Source organism: Lactuca saligna, chromosome 3 (assembly GCF_052625555.1).
Source record: "Lactuca saligna cultivar CGN05327 chromosome 3, ASM5262555v1, whole genome shotgun sequence".
Taxonomy (NCBI): Eukaryota; Viridiplantae; Streptophyta; class Magnoliopsida; order Asterales; family Asteraceae; genus Lactuca; species Lactuca saligna.
Window position 1 is genome coordinate 11,968,176 of NC_136419.1, and position 17,567 is coordinate 11,985,742.

Consider the following 17,567-nt stretch of genomic DNA (forward strand, 5'->3'; position numbering starts at 1 on the left):
AAAGCCGAGTATGTTTGGTATATACGTAAAAGTGTAATGTACTCATTTTTATAAAGAAGTAGGTTTCAAAGTAGTGATCATAAGTACATGTATATGTTCTAAGTTATAATCTTAATAACTTATATGCATATGTATTTAAGCATATGTATATATATACATGCACGAAATAATTTGTCTTTGAAATACTATAAGTGGTAAAGTCACATATCATATATATATATATATATATATATATGTGTGTGTGTGTGTGTGTGTGTGTATTTAAAAGACAAAATAGGAAAATTAATCTAAAATGTTGATTCGGTCCCTGTTTTAGAAAAATTCTAGAAAAAACATCACGAGTCGGAATTAGGATCCATATACTTTCAAGGTTTAGAAATTGAGTCGGATTTGTCCTTAATTTTTTCCCTAACCTGATATGAACCCTATCTAAGTTGAAAATTATCGTTTTAACAGAGTGGTCCAAAAAAGGATTGCAATGATATGCAATTTTGCAAAAATCATAATAAATTGTATAAAGATCTTATGAACATGTGCGAGTTGTCCCTAAATATCTATAGATCTAAACAACTTTCATACAAAATAGTTTTGCAAACCATAGGGTTTAAGATGGGCAAAACAGGTATTGGATGGACCACAGTTTTTCACATAAAATCATAGCATTTTGTAGTATATTTTTTAAGAGTGTATTTGCATAAAAAAATATGTGAGCACATCTATTCCTCCCAGAAATAAATAATAACTTATAAAAGGGTCCATAACCACTCACCTTTAATGTGTGCTTGTCAGTTTTTCACTTGAAAATGTGATTTTTTCGGGAAGCACCACTAGATAGCACCAAAATAGAAACGATTTGTAACCCGGTTTGGACTTGATTTTAACCCAAAAATAACACCAAAACTTTTAGTTTTGAACTAGAAATTAACCAAAAAAAATTAGCAAGACAAGGTGGTGGAATGATGGACTAGTGGCGGTGGTGGACATGGGTTGTTCACGGTGGTGTAGTGGTGATTTTTGGTGGTGGGTTCCGAACCGAGAACAAGGAAGAGATTGGAGACGAGAGACTTTAAGAAGAAAGGGTTGTGAATTGGTGATTGAAATGAAGAGCTAAGGCCTCTATTTATAGTTCAAGAAGTATCTCACATGCACCATGCACGCCTTACTTCCCTAGACACTTACACATACTAAGGACCATGCTTGTACCTTTTGGAAAAAGAGTGTGTCAAAGGTATTAAGGTGATGGAAGATAGAGAAGGGGTATCCCTCATGGGAACGTGAGAAGGAGTGGTCAATTGTCTAATCTCTTTCATCATTTGCAAGTTATGTGGGTCATGGTGGTGTCATGCTTTCCAAAAAGTGCTTAAAACAACTCTAGCTTTGTTTATCAAAATCCCGACACCTATTATTTTTTCAAAAGTGTCGTATGATAGAGTAGAGTTCAAGGATTCCAAAAACCCGAACAAATTAATTTTTCAAGTTGTAGAACTCTGGGAAGTCGTGTTTAAACTTTCACGTCTAAATGACCCGAAACGTTCCCTTTTTCGAGTTTTATAAATATTTTTGCTAAAATTATTTTGACTATGGAATTAAATATTAGACCATAGTTTAAGTCCAAAAATGCTCTCATAATTCCCATCTAAGTTGTGCAAGTGCTTCAACGGATCGATTTGGTTTTAGCAGTTTAAAGAAAGTTAGTGTTTTACTGATTTGTTTTCTTATAACTGTAGCATCTTTTGCATACAAACTCCGTTTTAAACGTTCTTTATATTTTGGAAACAGGGAAACATGTACTATGAGACTAGAATGTTTGCTTTACTCATAACTGCTTAATAGAAATTTTTAGTTTTTCAAACATATTAACTACGGTTGCAATTTGTGTTGTGTGATCCATTTTAGATTTTCCCCATATGAAATTATTTTATTACCGATGGTGCTGGAGAGATCGAGCGATCAAACCCTTATGTGAAATTCTTTTGATAGCGATCGAACCCTAATTTCATTCGAGTTGTTTTGAGTTTAAGTGGTTATTTGGGTAAATCCACGTGATACTCATAAATGACATGTAACTGGATTTTTTTTCCCTTAATTGCTTTTAAACTGATTATATTAGAGCTTTACCTAGAGATGTCAGTTACCTTACGGGAAGCTATGAACAATGCATGTAGATTGATGGTTTTTTATAGATAAAGAAATTAATTCAACGGTGTTTTTTATACAAGGTAAATTTAGATGGTATTTTTTGAACTATTTTAAAACTTACTTACCCTTCTAAGTCATTTTCATTAGTGAATTTTTTGTTTTTATTTAAATTGTACCTTATGATTGGTCAATTTGCCATATATATAACATGTCATATGATATTTAATGATTTAAGAGTATATCATATTTAATGATCTAAGAGGGTAATTAATTGTAAAATTGTTTACATTTGAATTTTTTTTATACATCATTAATCATTTGGTTACATTCTTAATCATTTTTCTATCTCATATATAAAGTAGATACACATAGATGTCACTTACATGCCAATTAGGCGTTAACCTACAATAACAAGAGTCATCAAGGTATAATCTGGACACAATTCAAAATTTCACTCGTAAACGTTGTAAAAAACTAGAGAATAATCAATATAAACAAAAATAATAAACTATTGCCCTCCAAAATTATTTTCCTTATTTTTAAATATAAAAATTGAACAAGTAAAATTTTCCTTGAGTTATCTATAATTTTTTGCACATTTTATAGCAAAGATTGCGAGAACCGGCCCATTCATGGCAACGTGATGATATTGACCGTTCAAAATGAAGTTATTATAATAAAATAAAATAGTTTTTGGAGAAGGGGTAAATTTGTAAAAAACAATAATTATATCGGGCCTAGTGGTATTCAGAAAAGCGCTTCAACGGATGGTAATTTAGCAGCTATTAAAACGTGGTCCCGTTATCATTTATTTTGCCAACTTCGGGTTGGACCCAGCAGCTGCGGGTCCGGAGCTCACTGTCTTCTCTGCTTATAAAAAACTTTCCACTTCAACTATTGTCCATAAAATAAAAATTAAAAATAAAAATGCTAATGGATCACTTCATGTTTGAAACCTTAATAGGTCATTCAATCAAGTCATCTGTCACCACGTTATTTTTGTTCTTATTATATTTTATTTACAACAGCTGCCAGTGGTGATAAAATATATAAATTTAATATTTACCCATCACCTTCGTTTTAATCTTTCTATTGCTGGCAATAAAATATAAGTGAAAATTCGGTAAAATGTAGGGTGAGTTTGAAGAAAATGACCATAAAAATGAAGATTTCAAAAAATAATCACAGGTTCCGTAGAAAGGATTCTACGGAACCATAAACACCTCTGCGGATCTTGGTTTTTTTTCTTTTTTTTTTAGTTTTTTCGTTTTTTTCGTTTATTAATTTTTTTTTAATCAAATAAGGTATTATGTGATTATTATGTAAAAAAAAAATGTTTTCGTTTTTTTTTTCTTATTTAATTACCCGTTTATAAAAGTTGTGTGTTTAATAAAAATTATACAATATTCTATATTTTTTATAAAAGTACACACATCGGTATTCTAAATAATAAACATACTTTAAGTAGGTTACAAAACATACTTTAAAAAACATAAACATACAATCTTAATAATAAACATAATTTGAATTAAAACAAACTTCATTAAAATCTATACGGATCCTCTACATCTCTGTGAAATCTTTTTTTTTTTTTTTTAATTTTTTTTCATTTTTTTTTGCGTTCATTTTCGTGTATTAATATTAATTTTTTTAAAATATACTAATACCTTATGTGATTATTATGTAAAAAATTTGACAAAAAAAAAAGTTAAATAATGAAATGTTTTATGTAATACATAAAACATTTCATTATTTTTAACATTTTTTGTAGAATTTTTTACATAATAATCATATAATGTATAAGTGTATTTAATATATATATATATATATATATATATATATATATATATATATATATATATATATATATATATATATATATATATATATATATATTAACATACAAAAATGAACAAAAAAAATCAAAAAAATCAAAAAACAAAGATTCTGCAGAGCTGTAGAGGATCCACAAAACCTTCAATAAAGTTTATTTCAAAGTATGTTTATTATGAAGTTTATATATTTATGTTTTCTAAAGTATGTTTTGTAACCTACTTAAAGTATGTTTATTATTCAGAATACCGATGTGTAATTTTATAAAGAAACATAGAATATTTGTATAATTTTTATTAAACACACAACTTTTATAAACGGATAATTAAATAAGAAAAATGAAAAATGAAAACAAATATTTTTACATAATAATCACATAATACCTTATGCGATTAAAAAAATATTAATAAACGAAAACAAAAAACGAAACAAAAAACAAAAAACTAACAAAATGAAAAAAAATCAAGATCTGCAGATGTGTTCACATTCCGCAAAGGTATTTATGGTTCCGCAGAACCCCCTTTGCAAAACTTGTGGTCATTTTCTGAAATTTTCATTTTTGTGACCATTTTCTTCAAATTCACCTTACATTTTGGTCATTTGTCGAATTTTCTCATAAAATATATAAATTTAATATTTACCCATCACCTTCGTTTTAATCTTTCTATTTCTAATAATAAATCGAATCAATTTTTATCACCTGCCTTGTTTCAAATGTTTTTACCTTTAAAGTTAAATTACTAACATATCCTCACTCATTGTCGTAAACTGTAAATTTGATCCTTATTATGAGCAAAAAATATGGATAAGATCTAAAAACTTTGGAATTTGCATGGATGATCCAAAATCAAATTATTTTTGTGGTTGTAGTTCCTATTAAACAGAAAAATATAGTTTTATCTTTTTTATTTCCTTCGTTGCATTTTTATTCTTTATTTAAGTATTTTAAAGTTTATTAATTAACTAGAAATAAAAATAGCCCCACCATCTCTCTCTCTCTCTCTCTCTCTCTCTCTCCCCACCCAAACAGCCCAAACCATGTACTTAATTGTCCAACTTGTACCATCAGAAAGACTACCACCATCTCTTCCCTTATTGACATTCACCGGAAAACACTGTCTTCTCCTCAACGTCGCCTCAAACATGTATTAGATACTTATCAAACTTACCCCTCATTGGAAGCTTGATTTCCTCCCTTTAACCGATCTCCTGTTCTTTGTTGGGGGTGGTGGTGGGTTAAACAAACGACAATGAAGAAGAAGAAGAAGGGCGCCACAACTGTCGATTTTGATCCACCCATCTACAAGCGGATTCTTGTCACATTGTGGGTGGAGGCGATATGTATTGAAGAGAAGTACAATTCGGGTAAATAGAGCAAGAAGCTTTATACTCTGTTATCAAAGTTTTTGTGGCTAAATGGTGGAATAGCTTCGATCACCGCCAACAGCTTCTTACTCTTCTCTGTATCTACATACACAAAAACCAATAACAAAGATTAAAAACAAATTAATTGTGGCTACTTGATCAAGCTTTAATTAATTAATAGTATTTGTGGGAGGAATATGTGGGTTTTTATATGCACGTTCCACCCATCTCCTCTTCCTTATATCTTTTCTTCAAATCAGTGTTGTAAAACTCGCCGAGTTATCCAATTATTTCTTTGAGTACTCGCTACTCAGCCCCTTACCGAGGCGAGTTGTAGAATCTCGAGTACTCCTCGATCGGCCCCTTACTGAACTGATCAGTGTTATAAAACCTGGTCAACTCGGTGATTAATATGTATAATATAGTTAACGATTTATTATTTAACACACACACATATGTTATTATTACTACGTATATATATATATATATATATATATATATATATATATATATATATATATATATCTTAAAATTTCAATAATTATTCACGAAGTGAGACCATTGTGTGTTTTTTTTGTTTTTGTGTATTCACATGTATCTAATTTTGTTATATATTTCAATTAACTTTTGATTTTAACTTATGATTTTGATATATATAATTTCCCTAAGTATATTTCTACATGAATTACCGAATCCGAGAACTCCCCGAGTACTCGTTACTCGGTAGTCGGCCGAATAGGTACCGAGTAACGAGTTTTAAAACCTTGCTTCAATTATGATTTTACAGGTCATCAGATGATGGAGGCAATGGTGGTGCGTGATGATGACGAATGTGTGTGGGTGGTGAGATCTGAGAAGATGATCACATGCTTGATTCCTCTTCCTTCCTCAGATTTGCAGGTGATGTAATAAACAAACAAGAACAGTGGATGAATATGATGGTAATTGATTGTTGATAATGGCAATAGTGGGTCTATGATGGAGATATGAAGAATGGGAGATTGATTTGGGGAATTTTGGGCAAACAAGTCTAACTCTTTTGATTTGGAAGACATATTCAATGTCTTATGGATCTAGGTCTTCTTCAAAATCATCGCCATCATCTTTAGAATTTGGAGATTGCAGGAAGTAGTGACATTTTTGAACATATTAGAAATAATTTGGTGGGTGGGATGATAAAAGAAGATGATTGATCGAGTTACAGAGGGGTGTGTGTGTGTGCGAGAAAGAGAGAGAGAGAGAGAGAGAGAGAGAGAGAGAGAGAGAGAGAGAGCTAATAGAAGGGGGGGGGGGAGAGAGAGAGAGAGAGAGAGAGAGAGAGAGGTAAGGGGTTACCTGTGGAGTGATAAGGATGGATGTTGTAGGATTTTATTTTTTACTTTTTTTCTAATTATTTAAATACTAAAATTAATAAAGAAAATAGAAAAACAAATAATAAGGGTAAAAGAGACATTACAAATTGTTCATGGATCAAATCCGCAAAACGTTTATGATTTTGAACCAATTATGCAAGTTGGAAACTTTTTGGATTTTATCCAATTTTTTTATTTGGTAAATCAAGGACCGGTTTTACTCTTATATATTTTCACAAATTTAAACAAACTTTACAATTACAACCCTTCATGTTATATATTATTTTCGTTTCTGATCATTTATATATTTGAAAATAAATAATCATTTATATATTAACAAATTTTACATATATGATTTTTTATTTTATATATTATTTTTATTTTAACCATTTAAATTATTTAACATAGATAAGATTACACATATAATTCTTATTTTACATATTATTTTCAATATAAATTCTATATTAATATTTATAAAAATAATTTGATCTTATATTAATATGAAATAAAACATATTACCTTTGAAAGAATTTTCGTTTAAAGTTTTTTTTATAACTTATTATTATTGATTTTTATTATCGAGCACTTAATACCGTTCAACTACATAGTTTTTTTTTTTTTTTCCTATTTTGATTACTCGATATATAGAATGATCAATATATTTTTTAATTTTCTTACACTATCTTATTACCTAAACTAAATGCAACTTATCATTTCACTAATATTGACCTCCAAATAAATGATCATCTGAATGGTTTAGCTTATTTAAATGATGTTTTTATAAATTTAACTAATATATCTCCGTTGATCTAAAATATTTTAAAAACTCTCATCACTTAATTAGTCAGTTTATAAACACATATCATATTTTAATATGAATGCATAAAGATAATTATATTTGTTCTTTATTTATATATTGTTAGATCTACAACATATGAAATTGTATTCAATATATATTTAATAGTTAAACTAATATATATATATATATATATATATATATATATATATATATATATATATATATATATTCCATTAGTATTAGATGGTCACTTTAAAAATCTATAATAATAAGCTATAAAAAACTTCTATTAAATATGCTTATAAATATATCATCATACCAAAAAGAAAAAAAAATAATAAAAACATTTTCATGCTTTATTTTGGATCGAAAAAACATCATAAATGGTCCCTGTGTTTTCCCAGATTCTGAAGTTTAGTCCCCGTGGTTTAAAAATCTCATAGATGGTCCCTATGCTTTCAAAACTTTTGACAGATGGTCCTTATCCCTTACACCGTTAGAACCCCACCGTTAACCCTTATTTCATTAAAATAATATAAGGGTAAATCGGTCTTTTCACCTTTGCCGTCTTCTTTATAACCAAATGCATGTCTACATTTTGAAAACCCTTCTCGCACCCACCTTCTTCTACTCTCACTCTACTGTGCATCCAATTGCAAAACGATTTCTGCGAGTGTCGAAGATGGCGATTTGTAGATGTGGAATGGAAACAACAAAGTTGACCTCATGGACGGATCGTAACCCAGGAAGGCAATTTTTGAATTGTTCAATATGTGGGTTCGTAAGGTGGGTTGACCCTCCGATGTGTGCAAGGGCATTGGTGGTGAATCCAGGTTTGATAAGATCAATGAATCGATTGGAAGAAAGGGTTGCGATTGCAAGTGCAGAACTGTGGAACTATCGGCTGATCTTGTTCTATTCATGGATGTGTTTTTTGTTTTTTTTAACAAGTAAGGATTTGGATGGGAATAGGATTGGGGGGGGGGGGGTTCTTTTGTACGCATCTAACTAGTTTAGGGGGTTTTGGATTGTGATGGAATAGGTATTTTTGGTTTCAGTTTGTTGTATGAAGTGTAACACATTAAGTTAATGGAAATTATGATTATTTATTTTGTTATAAATCAGTGGTTTTGATGTGCATTTTCGTATGATACATTGTTATAACTGCATCTTGCAAATGGTTAGGAATGGTATTTCAAATCTACATTGTTATACATGCATCTTTTTAAGAAAGGTTTGGAAAGGGTAATTCATAAGCAAAGTGTTGATAAAATCATTACAAGTTCGTGTTTAACCCATACAAACATGAGACTTACTTTCAACATACTTACTAATAGAAGGTCTTAACCCATACAAACATTACAAAAGACCTAATTACCCTAATTTAAACAACCAAACCATAATTTAAGTTTCAAAAGACCTAACAACCCAAACATCCAACTAACTACTTAACAGAATTTCCTAAATTACCCTTTCCCTTTCCTTGTGTCTTCCTTTTTCCCTATGTCTTCCCCTTTGATCCAACTTCACTAATGCCTCCTTGCCCTTTACATGTTCTGGAATTGTGCCCATTGTTATGACACTTTGAACTAGTGACTGCAAGAAATTTCCTGCTCAATTTAGTGGTTTGGTTGTTGGGCTCATCAACACCTCTCCTTCTCTTCTTTTTTTGGCCTCCCAACCTACACATATGCATTTATTATATGTAAAACATTAACATACATGTTGGCATTAAAAGTACATATCTAGCCTAGTTGACATAACAACCTGTGTGTGATGTTTTGGTGGAGTTAAAGTGAATGGACAATCACTTTTTGGCCACATTGAACGACCATTTATTGGATTAATTTTGTTCAGATACATGGCTCTCCATGTTGATAATTTATAGCAAGGATAGACCCAATCCTCAACATCAAGGGCATCTTCTCCATTTTCAATTTTGTTCCATATAGCAGAAACAGCATGCATACATGGAAAACCTGTAATTTCCCAGAACCTACAAGTGCAACTTCTTTCATTTAGGTTCACCACATACTGATCCTGCCATGTGCTTGCAACTTGGTACTTTCCTGCCCCATTATACTTAGCTACATACTTTGCTATTTGAATCTTAATCTCCTCTAAAATTATAGTTGCAGTAGTAATTAGTTCCCCTTGACACTTATCTATTTCCTTTTGCACAACACACAATCTCTTCATGAGATACTCTCTAATATACTCTAAGCAGGTGATGATTGGTTTATCCCTACCTTCCTCTATCTTAGCATTGAATACCTCACAAAGATTATTCAACAAATAATCAGTGTGTGCCCTACCTGTGAAAAACATATTCAAAAAGAGAAATTACAAATTTTATATTAAAACATAAAACTCAACAACTTCTAAATGACATACCACTGAAGTGAGATTTAGACCATGTCTCTGCAGGAATCTTACACAACCAAGCATGAGCTTCATCATTCATTTTCTTCAACTCATCCATTACATGTTTAAAGTGATTTAATGTTGTTGCTCTATGACATTCCCAAACCAAGTCACTCAACTCTTTTCCTTTACATTGTTTCTTCAAATTCTCCTGAATATGCCTCAAACAAAACCTATGTTCTACTTTGGGGAATACCTTTGCAAGTGCTGGTATTATCCCCTTAACAAATGCAAATACAGTCAGTTTAATTTATAAAAATAGAAAGTAAGCTAAACTATCATGAGAAATAATTAGGTAAAACATACCTTTTGTCTATCAGAAATGAAGGTAAAATTTGAATTTGCTCCTAATTCCAACTCTTCTCCTAACAATTGCATGAACCAGGTCCAAGAACTAGTTGTCTCAGCCTCTACAACTGTATATGCTACAGGGTATATTCCATTATTTGAGTCTAGACCCACAGCAGTTAGTACCTGCCTAGGATATAGGCCTTTCAAGAATGTACCATCAACTCCCAGGAAATCCCTTAACCCAGCTTTGAATCCCAACATCAATGCACCTATACATACATATATTCTTCTAAAAGTTCTTGTAGTATTCGACAATCATGGTTCAGGATACACATCTATCCTAACAGTTGAACCAGGATTAGTGTTTAGCAGTTCCAAAGCATAATCCCTCAGATATCCATATTGAAGTTGGTAGTCCCCACTAATCACACGTTTAGCCATTTGCTTTGCCCTACCAACCTTTTGAACTGACATACCAAGCTCCAGCTTCTTACACAACTCCTCGTGTAAAGCTTTGATTGGAATTTTAGGGCTACTCTGGATTTGTGGAACAATTAAGTTTGCTAAATATTTGGAAGTATAAGCTTTAACTGATCTTGTATGCAAAGATTTATTGACATCATGTACTGTTTTCACCAACCAATCCTTATTCTCATCTGGCCTCGAGATTTGGACTGCCCAAGGACATTTTCCTTTTTTACTAATCACAATTTTACCCTTGCACTTTACCTTACATCTAGTTGATGGCCCACCACATTCAACTGTTTCAGTAGATTGTCCCTTGCACTTTACCTTACTTCTAGTTGATGGCCCACCACATTGAACTGTTTCAGTAAATTGGCCCACAACACCTCCATATTTGACCCTTATCCTGATTTTATCATTTTTTTTGCTAAGTATAGGGACCTCCTTGTATTTACAGCATGTGCATGCATGTAGTCCACAACTTCCTTCTTTTTTTTGAAACACTGCCCCACCCTATATGGTTTTAAATGGATCTCCCCATGTAAGCATGGAGTTGACCTACTCAATCCTTAAGCATTTTTTTCCTTTCATCTTCATAAAATCCTGCATAGTGATAATCATCACTTTGAATAACTTACAACTCTTCATCAACTATGTCATTACCTATACTTTTGGTTTGCTTGTTTAAAATTCCATGTTCATCTACATCCACAGCAGTTTGGAATTCACTTATGTCTACATCTACATCAAATTGCAAGTTAGACTCATGTACAATGTAGTCACTAACATCATAATCATCTCCACTATAATCAAAACCATCTTCATTATGACTATAGAAAGCATCTCCACTATCATCACTTATCATGCCCTCTAGAATTTCCATTTCTACTTGATTGTCTTCACCATTTTGTACATTGTACTCGGCATCAAAGTCAGCATAAGTTGAATTATCATCTGTAAATGCTTCCAATTCATCGAGTCTTACACTTTGTTGTCCATCAATATCTTCACAAATTGGTTCCTCTGCAAGATTGCCTAAATTACCCTTACACACTTCTTCTATGTGGCCCATGATCAATCCTTCATTCACATCAATGACATTACTTCGTTGGCTAACTTGAGACATAACATATGGAACAATAGTCTTTGAATGATCCTGACTTTCATCCATATCTATTACTTGTGACTGGTCAACAACATGGTTGGTAGGGTGGTCTAACTCAAGATTTTTACTACACGATCCTACTTCTCTTCTACAAGGTTTTTTTCTATTAAGTTCCGGTGACACACTCTCAGGTTCCAGTTCCTCAATAACAACTTTGGAAGGAGACTTAAAATAACTAGCTACCCTAGTCTGACCAATTTCAATATAGACATTTACAAGTCTGTGCTTAGGGACATACGAAACCAATTTAAGAACATCTTGGTCATTACCTAAAGGAAATAACCCGAAGTCTAAGGGAAATTCATGGATACAGAAATGGTAGTAAAGAGTTTGTTCACCTTTGTACCCTAATTCTCGAACCATGTCATCGAGTTCATGGACTGAAAATAAATCAGTGTCAACGTCATCTACGTATGATACAGTACCATCGACATATTTCCTTCCATGTGACTTGGTGAAGACACCACTATAGTGTATCTTCAACGTGAAATAGTTATCATAGCCCTCTGCAAACACAAAAATAGAAAGGGTAAAGAAGATGATTTATCTTCACGAATACATTCAAGGAAAACAAAAACTTAAGTTTTTTTTTTATGACAAATCTTACCGTATCTCGATTGCAAATCCTTCAAGCACACATTTTTTTCACGCAAACACCATATTGATAGAACCATTGTCCTTTGGTGCTGTGTAAACCCTAAACTCCAATTTCGTTTCTTGGATGAGAGTGATCTGTTGAAGACGAAGTCACTGTACTCTTGGGAGATGAAGAGTGTTTGGGAGTTGATGTGAATAAGACAGTGACATAATCATTTCCCTCAATAAAAAAGAGGGCACAGGTGAAAAGACTTATTTACCCTTATATTATTTTAATAAAATAAGGGTTAATGGTGGGGTTCTAATGGTGTGAGGGATAAGGACCATCTGTCAAAAGTTTTGAAAACACAGGGACCATCTATGAGATTTTTAAACCACGGGGATTAAACTTCAGAATCTGGGAAAACACAGGGACCATTTATGATGTTTTTTCTTTTGGATCCTTTGAAATAATAAGTTTCAAATTTTCTTTTCGAAATTTTTTTTTTTTTTTTTAAATTATATGGTGATTTATATATTTTCAATTACTTATTGAAAGTGTTATTTGATCAAGACTCAAACAAGTATAGCAAGATATTTTGTCATTTTTATTGTTATATGTCTTATATTTTAATATTTATCATAATATAAATATATTTGTGATTTTCTACCAAAAACAATAATTTTTTTTTTCCGAAGAACAGCTAATAACCTAGCATTTTATTTATTTTTTTCAAGGTATTTCAAATATTAATTATACTTAACAATCATATACTTACCGACATACATACATTATTATATACAATTAAAGATTATGTTTTTTGATCATGTAACTTATTTTATCGTTTAATTCTATTCAAATTTATATTGTATTATACAAAATTATGATATATATATATATATATATATATATATATATATATATATATATATATATATATATATATATATATATATATAAATAAGTAAAATGTAGATCGGATATTCATAATCACATATATATTAATTTTCACTAATCATTATAAACTTACAAACAAAATTTCTTTCTTTATAAATTAATAAATTTTTTGTAAGCTTTTAATTAGTCATTACGATTGAAATTATATATTATTTTATTTCTCAACCTTGTTTTCTACCGGTATTAATTTAGTTTATTAATAAAAGAGTTGTTGATCCTTCTCTCTTAACACTTCTTCTTTAATTTATTTTTTTATTTATTTTTGTGGAAAACTAATACTATGTTAAACGCAACGATGAAACTATGGTTTTGGACATCTCTTCATATAAGATGTAACTTTTGAGTAATTTAGGGATTCCATATACGTGAAAATTAAAAATTAATGGTGTTTGAGAATATTTTATAATATCATGTTAATCGTATTAAATGTTTGTAATCCTTTTATGTGATATTTAAGTAGTTTGTTTTATTGTAAATATCTATAGTTGTATGTTGGATAATTCGACAAATTTTAGTTTTCAGCTTTAAAAAAACTTGAAACAAAAGAAAGGGTTTGGTAGTAAAAACTACTTCAAATAAATTTTGAGAGTTTTTTGTTTTTAAAGCTTTTAACTTTTAAGTTTTATCTAATTTTAGACATTTAAAAAGCTAACAATTATTTTTGTCCAACGCTTACAAATATATAAAATATATAACTTCTAACTACCGGTTACTAGTTAGTTTTGTCAAACACATCTATAATCTTTGTGTTGTATATGCACAAGTTCAAATGGCCCCTTTTTTGTGAGTTGCATTGCAAATGTCCATGGCAATCACTCACCTATATATCTAGAAATATCTCTTGTAAACCAAAAATTAATGGAAAATATTTTGTACATTAGGTGAATATCTGCACGTTGCACAGAAACACTTATATAGTTAAAGTATTTACAAATGTATATTTTTTTTTAAATATAACAATAACGTTATTGTTAAATTTGATATAATAATTTGTATACTGAATTGATATTATATATAGATTATTTTGAACTATATGATAATATATAAATCTATTATAACTGTATAATCTCAATCATTTGAATGACTTATATCCGCAAGTTACTAATGAATAAATTTAAATACACTATATCATTTAATGTTATTTATAGTTGTTATTAATAATTAATTTTTAAAATTTATTTGTTTAATGTTTTAATTTCTATCATTATAACTGATTAAAATATCAAACATTGTTTTTTTATTTTAAAGGTAACAATATAATTATTTATATAGATTTATTTTTAACTATTCTTATTATAAATTATTTTAAGCTACTTATTTGAAGATTTTTCACGATTATAAAAATATCTTTAGGAATTATTTTAGTTAAATTGATATTACAATTTAGTTTTTGTATTTATCACTACAATTTATCACTTTTAACTATTTACAAAATATTCTTTGTTTTTTAAGTGGAACTGAAATTTATATTTAAGTTGACACTGTAATTTTATATTTAAATTAACAATTTAAGTATTTTGTCCAAACTGTTCAAAAGTTGTAGCTTTAAACTAATAATGGTTTACATATAACAACATTTTAAATCTATTAAATTAAATATAATATGTTAAAACTTAAAGACATAAGTTTATAAGTATAAGTAAATATATTATTTTAAAATTGAAATTTAGTTTATTTATGATTACACTTTATGTTTGATATTTATTTAACCTTAATAACCAAGTTATAATAATTATTAAAAAGACACTACAATTTATCATTTTAAACTATTTACAAAATATTTTTTGGGTTGTTTAAGTTAAACTAAAATTTATATTTAAGTTGACCCTATAATATTAATTTTAAATTAATAATGTAAGTATATTATACAAATTGTTCCAAAATTGTATCTTTAAAATGATAATGATTTACATCCAACAATATATTAAAACTAATAAATTAACTATACTATGTTAAAATTTTAAAAACATAACTTTATAAGTAGAAGTATAAATATTATTTTAATATTGAAATTTAATTTATATATGATTACACTTTAGGTTTGATATTTATTTAACCTTATTAACCAGCTTATATCTATTATTAGAAAAAATTGAAAAGTCAAGGAAGTTTCAAATGAATGTGGGGAAAGAAAAAATGCATATGAGTTTCAAATAAATATGGTAAAAAGAAAAATGTATCATTTATAAGTAGAAGTAAATATATTATTTTAATAAAAACATAATTTTATAATTAGAAGTAAATATATTATTTTAATATTGAAATTTATTTTATATATGATTACACTTTAAGTTTGACATTTATTTAACTTAATTACCAAATTATAATTATTATTATTATTATTATTATTATTATTATTATTATTATTATAAAAAAATTGAAAAGTCATAGGAGTTTCAAATGAATGTGATGAAAGGAAAAAAGAATGGGGGTTTCAAATGCATGAAATTCAAAAAAAAAAAAAATACTAGCTTTATAAATATGTATAATGTATGATGTATGATAAACCAGGACCATTATGGGTTTACAAATTGTGTCTAATCCAATGACCCCTCATCTATTTTTCTCTCTCACCAAAGTCATCACCGTTTTTTCTTGCTCTTCCAATCCATTAGATAACTTTCTTTCATTCAATAGTATGTGTATCTCGTGAGCACCTATAAACTAGACATAAAAATTATTTGATATGGTTAAACCTAGTTCAATAGATAGGACGAAAGACATCTCTCTCGAAGGAGAGTCAAATTCTATATTGACTACTTACACCTTGGTATTTAGTTCACATTGTATCTGAATAGCTTTTATAACCACTGTTAAGTATATATCATTTATCTGCATATAAAAGCAAAGTAATCAACTCTGTGAGAGTCACTTATGAATTATGATGATGCGTCATCAAGTGATCTCAATCATGGGTTTATCTATAATATGTTCACAAACAAATGCCAATGAATATGATACAACCTTTGCCTATATTAAAAAAAATCGGTTAGACATTCATTATAGTCTTAGTTTACTATGATTACTATGAGAATAATCCACTGTAGATGTTTTAGAATTAGAATGAAAACATGTCGGTCATGGATGGTTTAATTACACAAAAACATATATTAATGGAATAACTATGTAACTATAACTATCGAATACATAAATAAATAGATAATATTGTAGCAATTCAATGTTATAATTCCAAAAAAGTGTAATTAATTGTACCAATTCCAATTTTATAATATGCATGATGTTAATTAATAACATAAACATGCATGTCATTCATGAACCGGTCTATATATGGTTCTTAGTCTAACATATTTGAAATGTTATCTTTAATGTTTGACTTTTCTAATCATTACGTCTATTCTACCAATGAATTGTCGAAAGAGGGTACTCTCCGAATATGTGTCTCGGACATCTATTGTAATCTACTATACTTTTCGAGATCAATAGTGTTGGTGTTATTATAATAATCAGATTTCGAGGCATATGGGTCATGTGACAAGTTTTTACGATCCATAACCCCTCTGTAGCAGTGTAGCTACATCAAATGTTGTTATGTACTCAACTTATTGCTTTGAACATCTCAAATTGACAACTCCACCATTCATGCAAAATACAAGGCTTGACCAAGACTCAAAATCGACTTGATCATTTTGGAAATTGGTTTCATGTAACCTTTTACTTCTATATATGCCTCCCTCACTACTAATGTATGAACATCATTAATTATTTATAAATACTTAAATATAGATTTAGCATTACTCTAAGGAAATTCACTTGGATATACATCATATCTACTTGTCATACTCAATGTAAAAGGTAGATTAAGTGGCATACATAACATGGCTTAAATGATGGATCCAAATGTTAAAACCTATTAATGAGATCACTTCAAATTCATTTGGATTTGCTTAGGGTTGTTTGATAGTTTTTAATTGAATCGGATTTGATTGAGTCAATGTTTTATTGGTCAGACATAGCATTGAATCACCAAGTAAGATATATATCAGAGGAGCTAAGACTGAGTCGGAAATTTCTAAATGTGATATAAAAAAGTATAAATCTCAGCGAGTCATATCCAACCTCTTACCGAACCCAATAAAAAACATATTAAAAAATCTCTAATATCGTAAAACTAACTGACGCAATATACAATTACACAATAACGACTCTAGCGAATCCATACTTTCCTATCCATTCTTTTAA

The 17,567-nt window shown here is 29.4% G+C and overlaps 1 protein-coding gene across 1 annotated transcript; it reads right to left on the reverse strand.

Annotated features, from left to right (window-relative positions):
• Window positions 1-8,989: 8,989 nt before the first annotated feature.
• Window positions 8,990-10,464, reverse strand: LOC145035192 (uncharacterized). Its single transcript, XM_078983781.1, has 4 exons — window positions 10,219-10,464; window positions 9,883-10,132; window positions 9,230-9,803; window positions 8,990-9,170 (listed from the first exon to the last, which is right to left on the reverse strand). Exons 1-4 carry the CDS (start codon window positions 10,462-10,464, stop codon window positions 8,990-8,992), a joined length of 1,251 nt encoding a protein of 416 aa, XP_078839907.1.
• Between the last annotated feature and the right edge of the window lie 7,103 nt (window positions 10,465-17,567).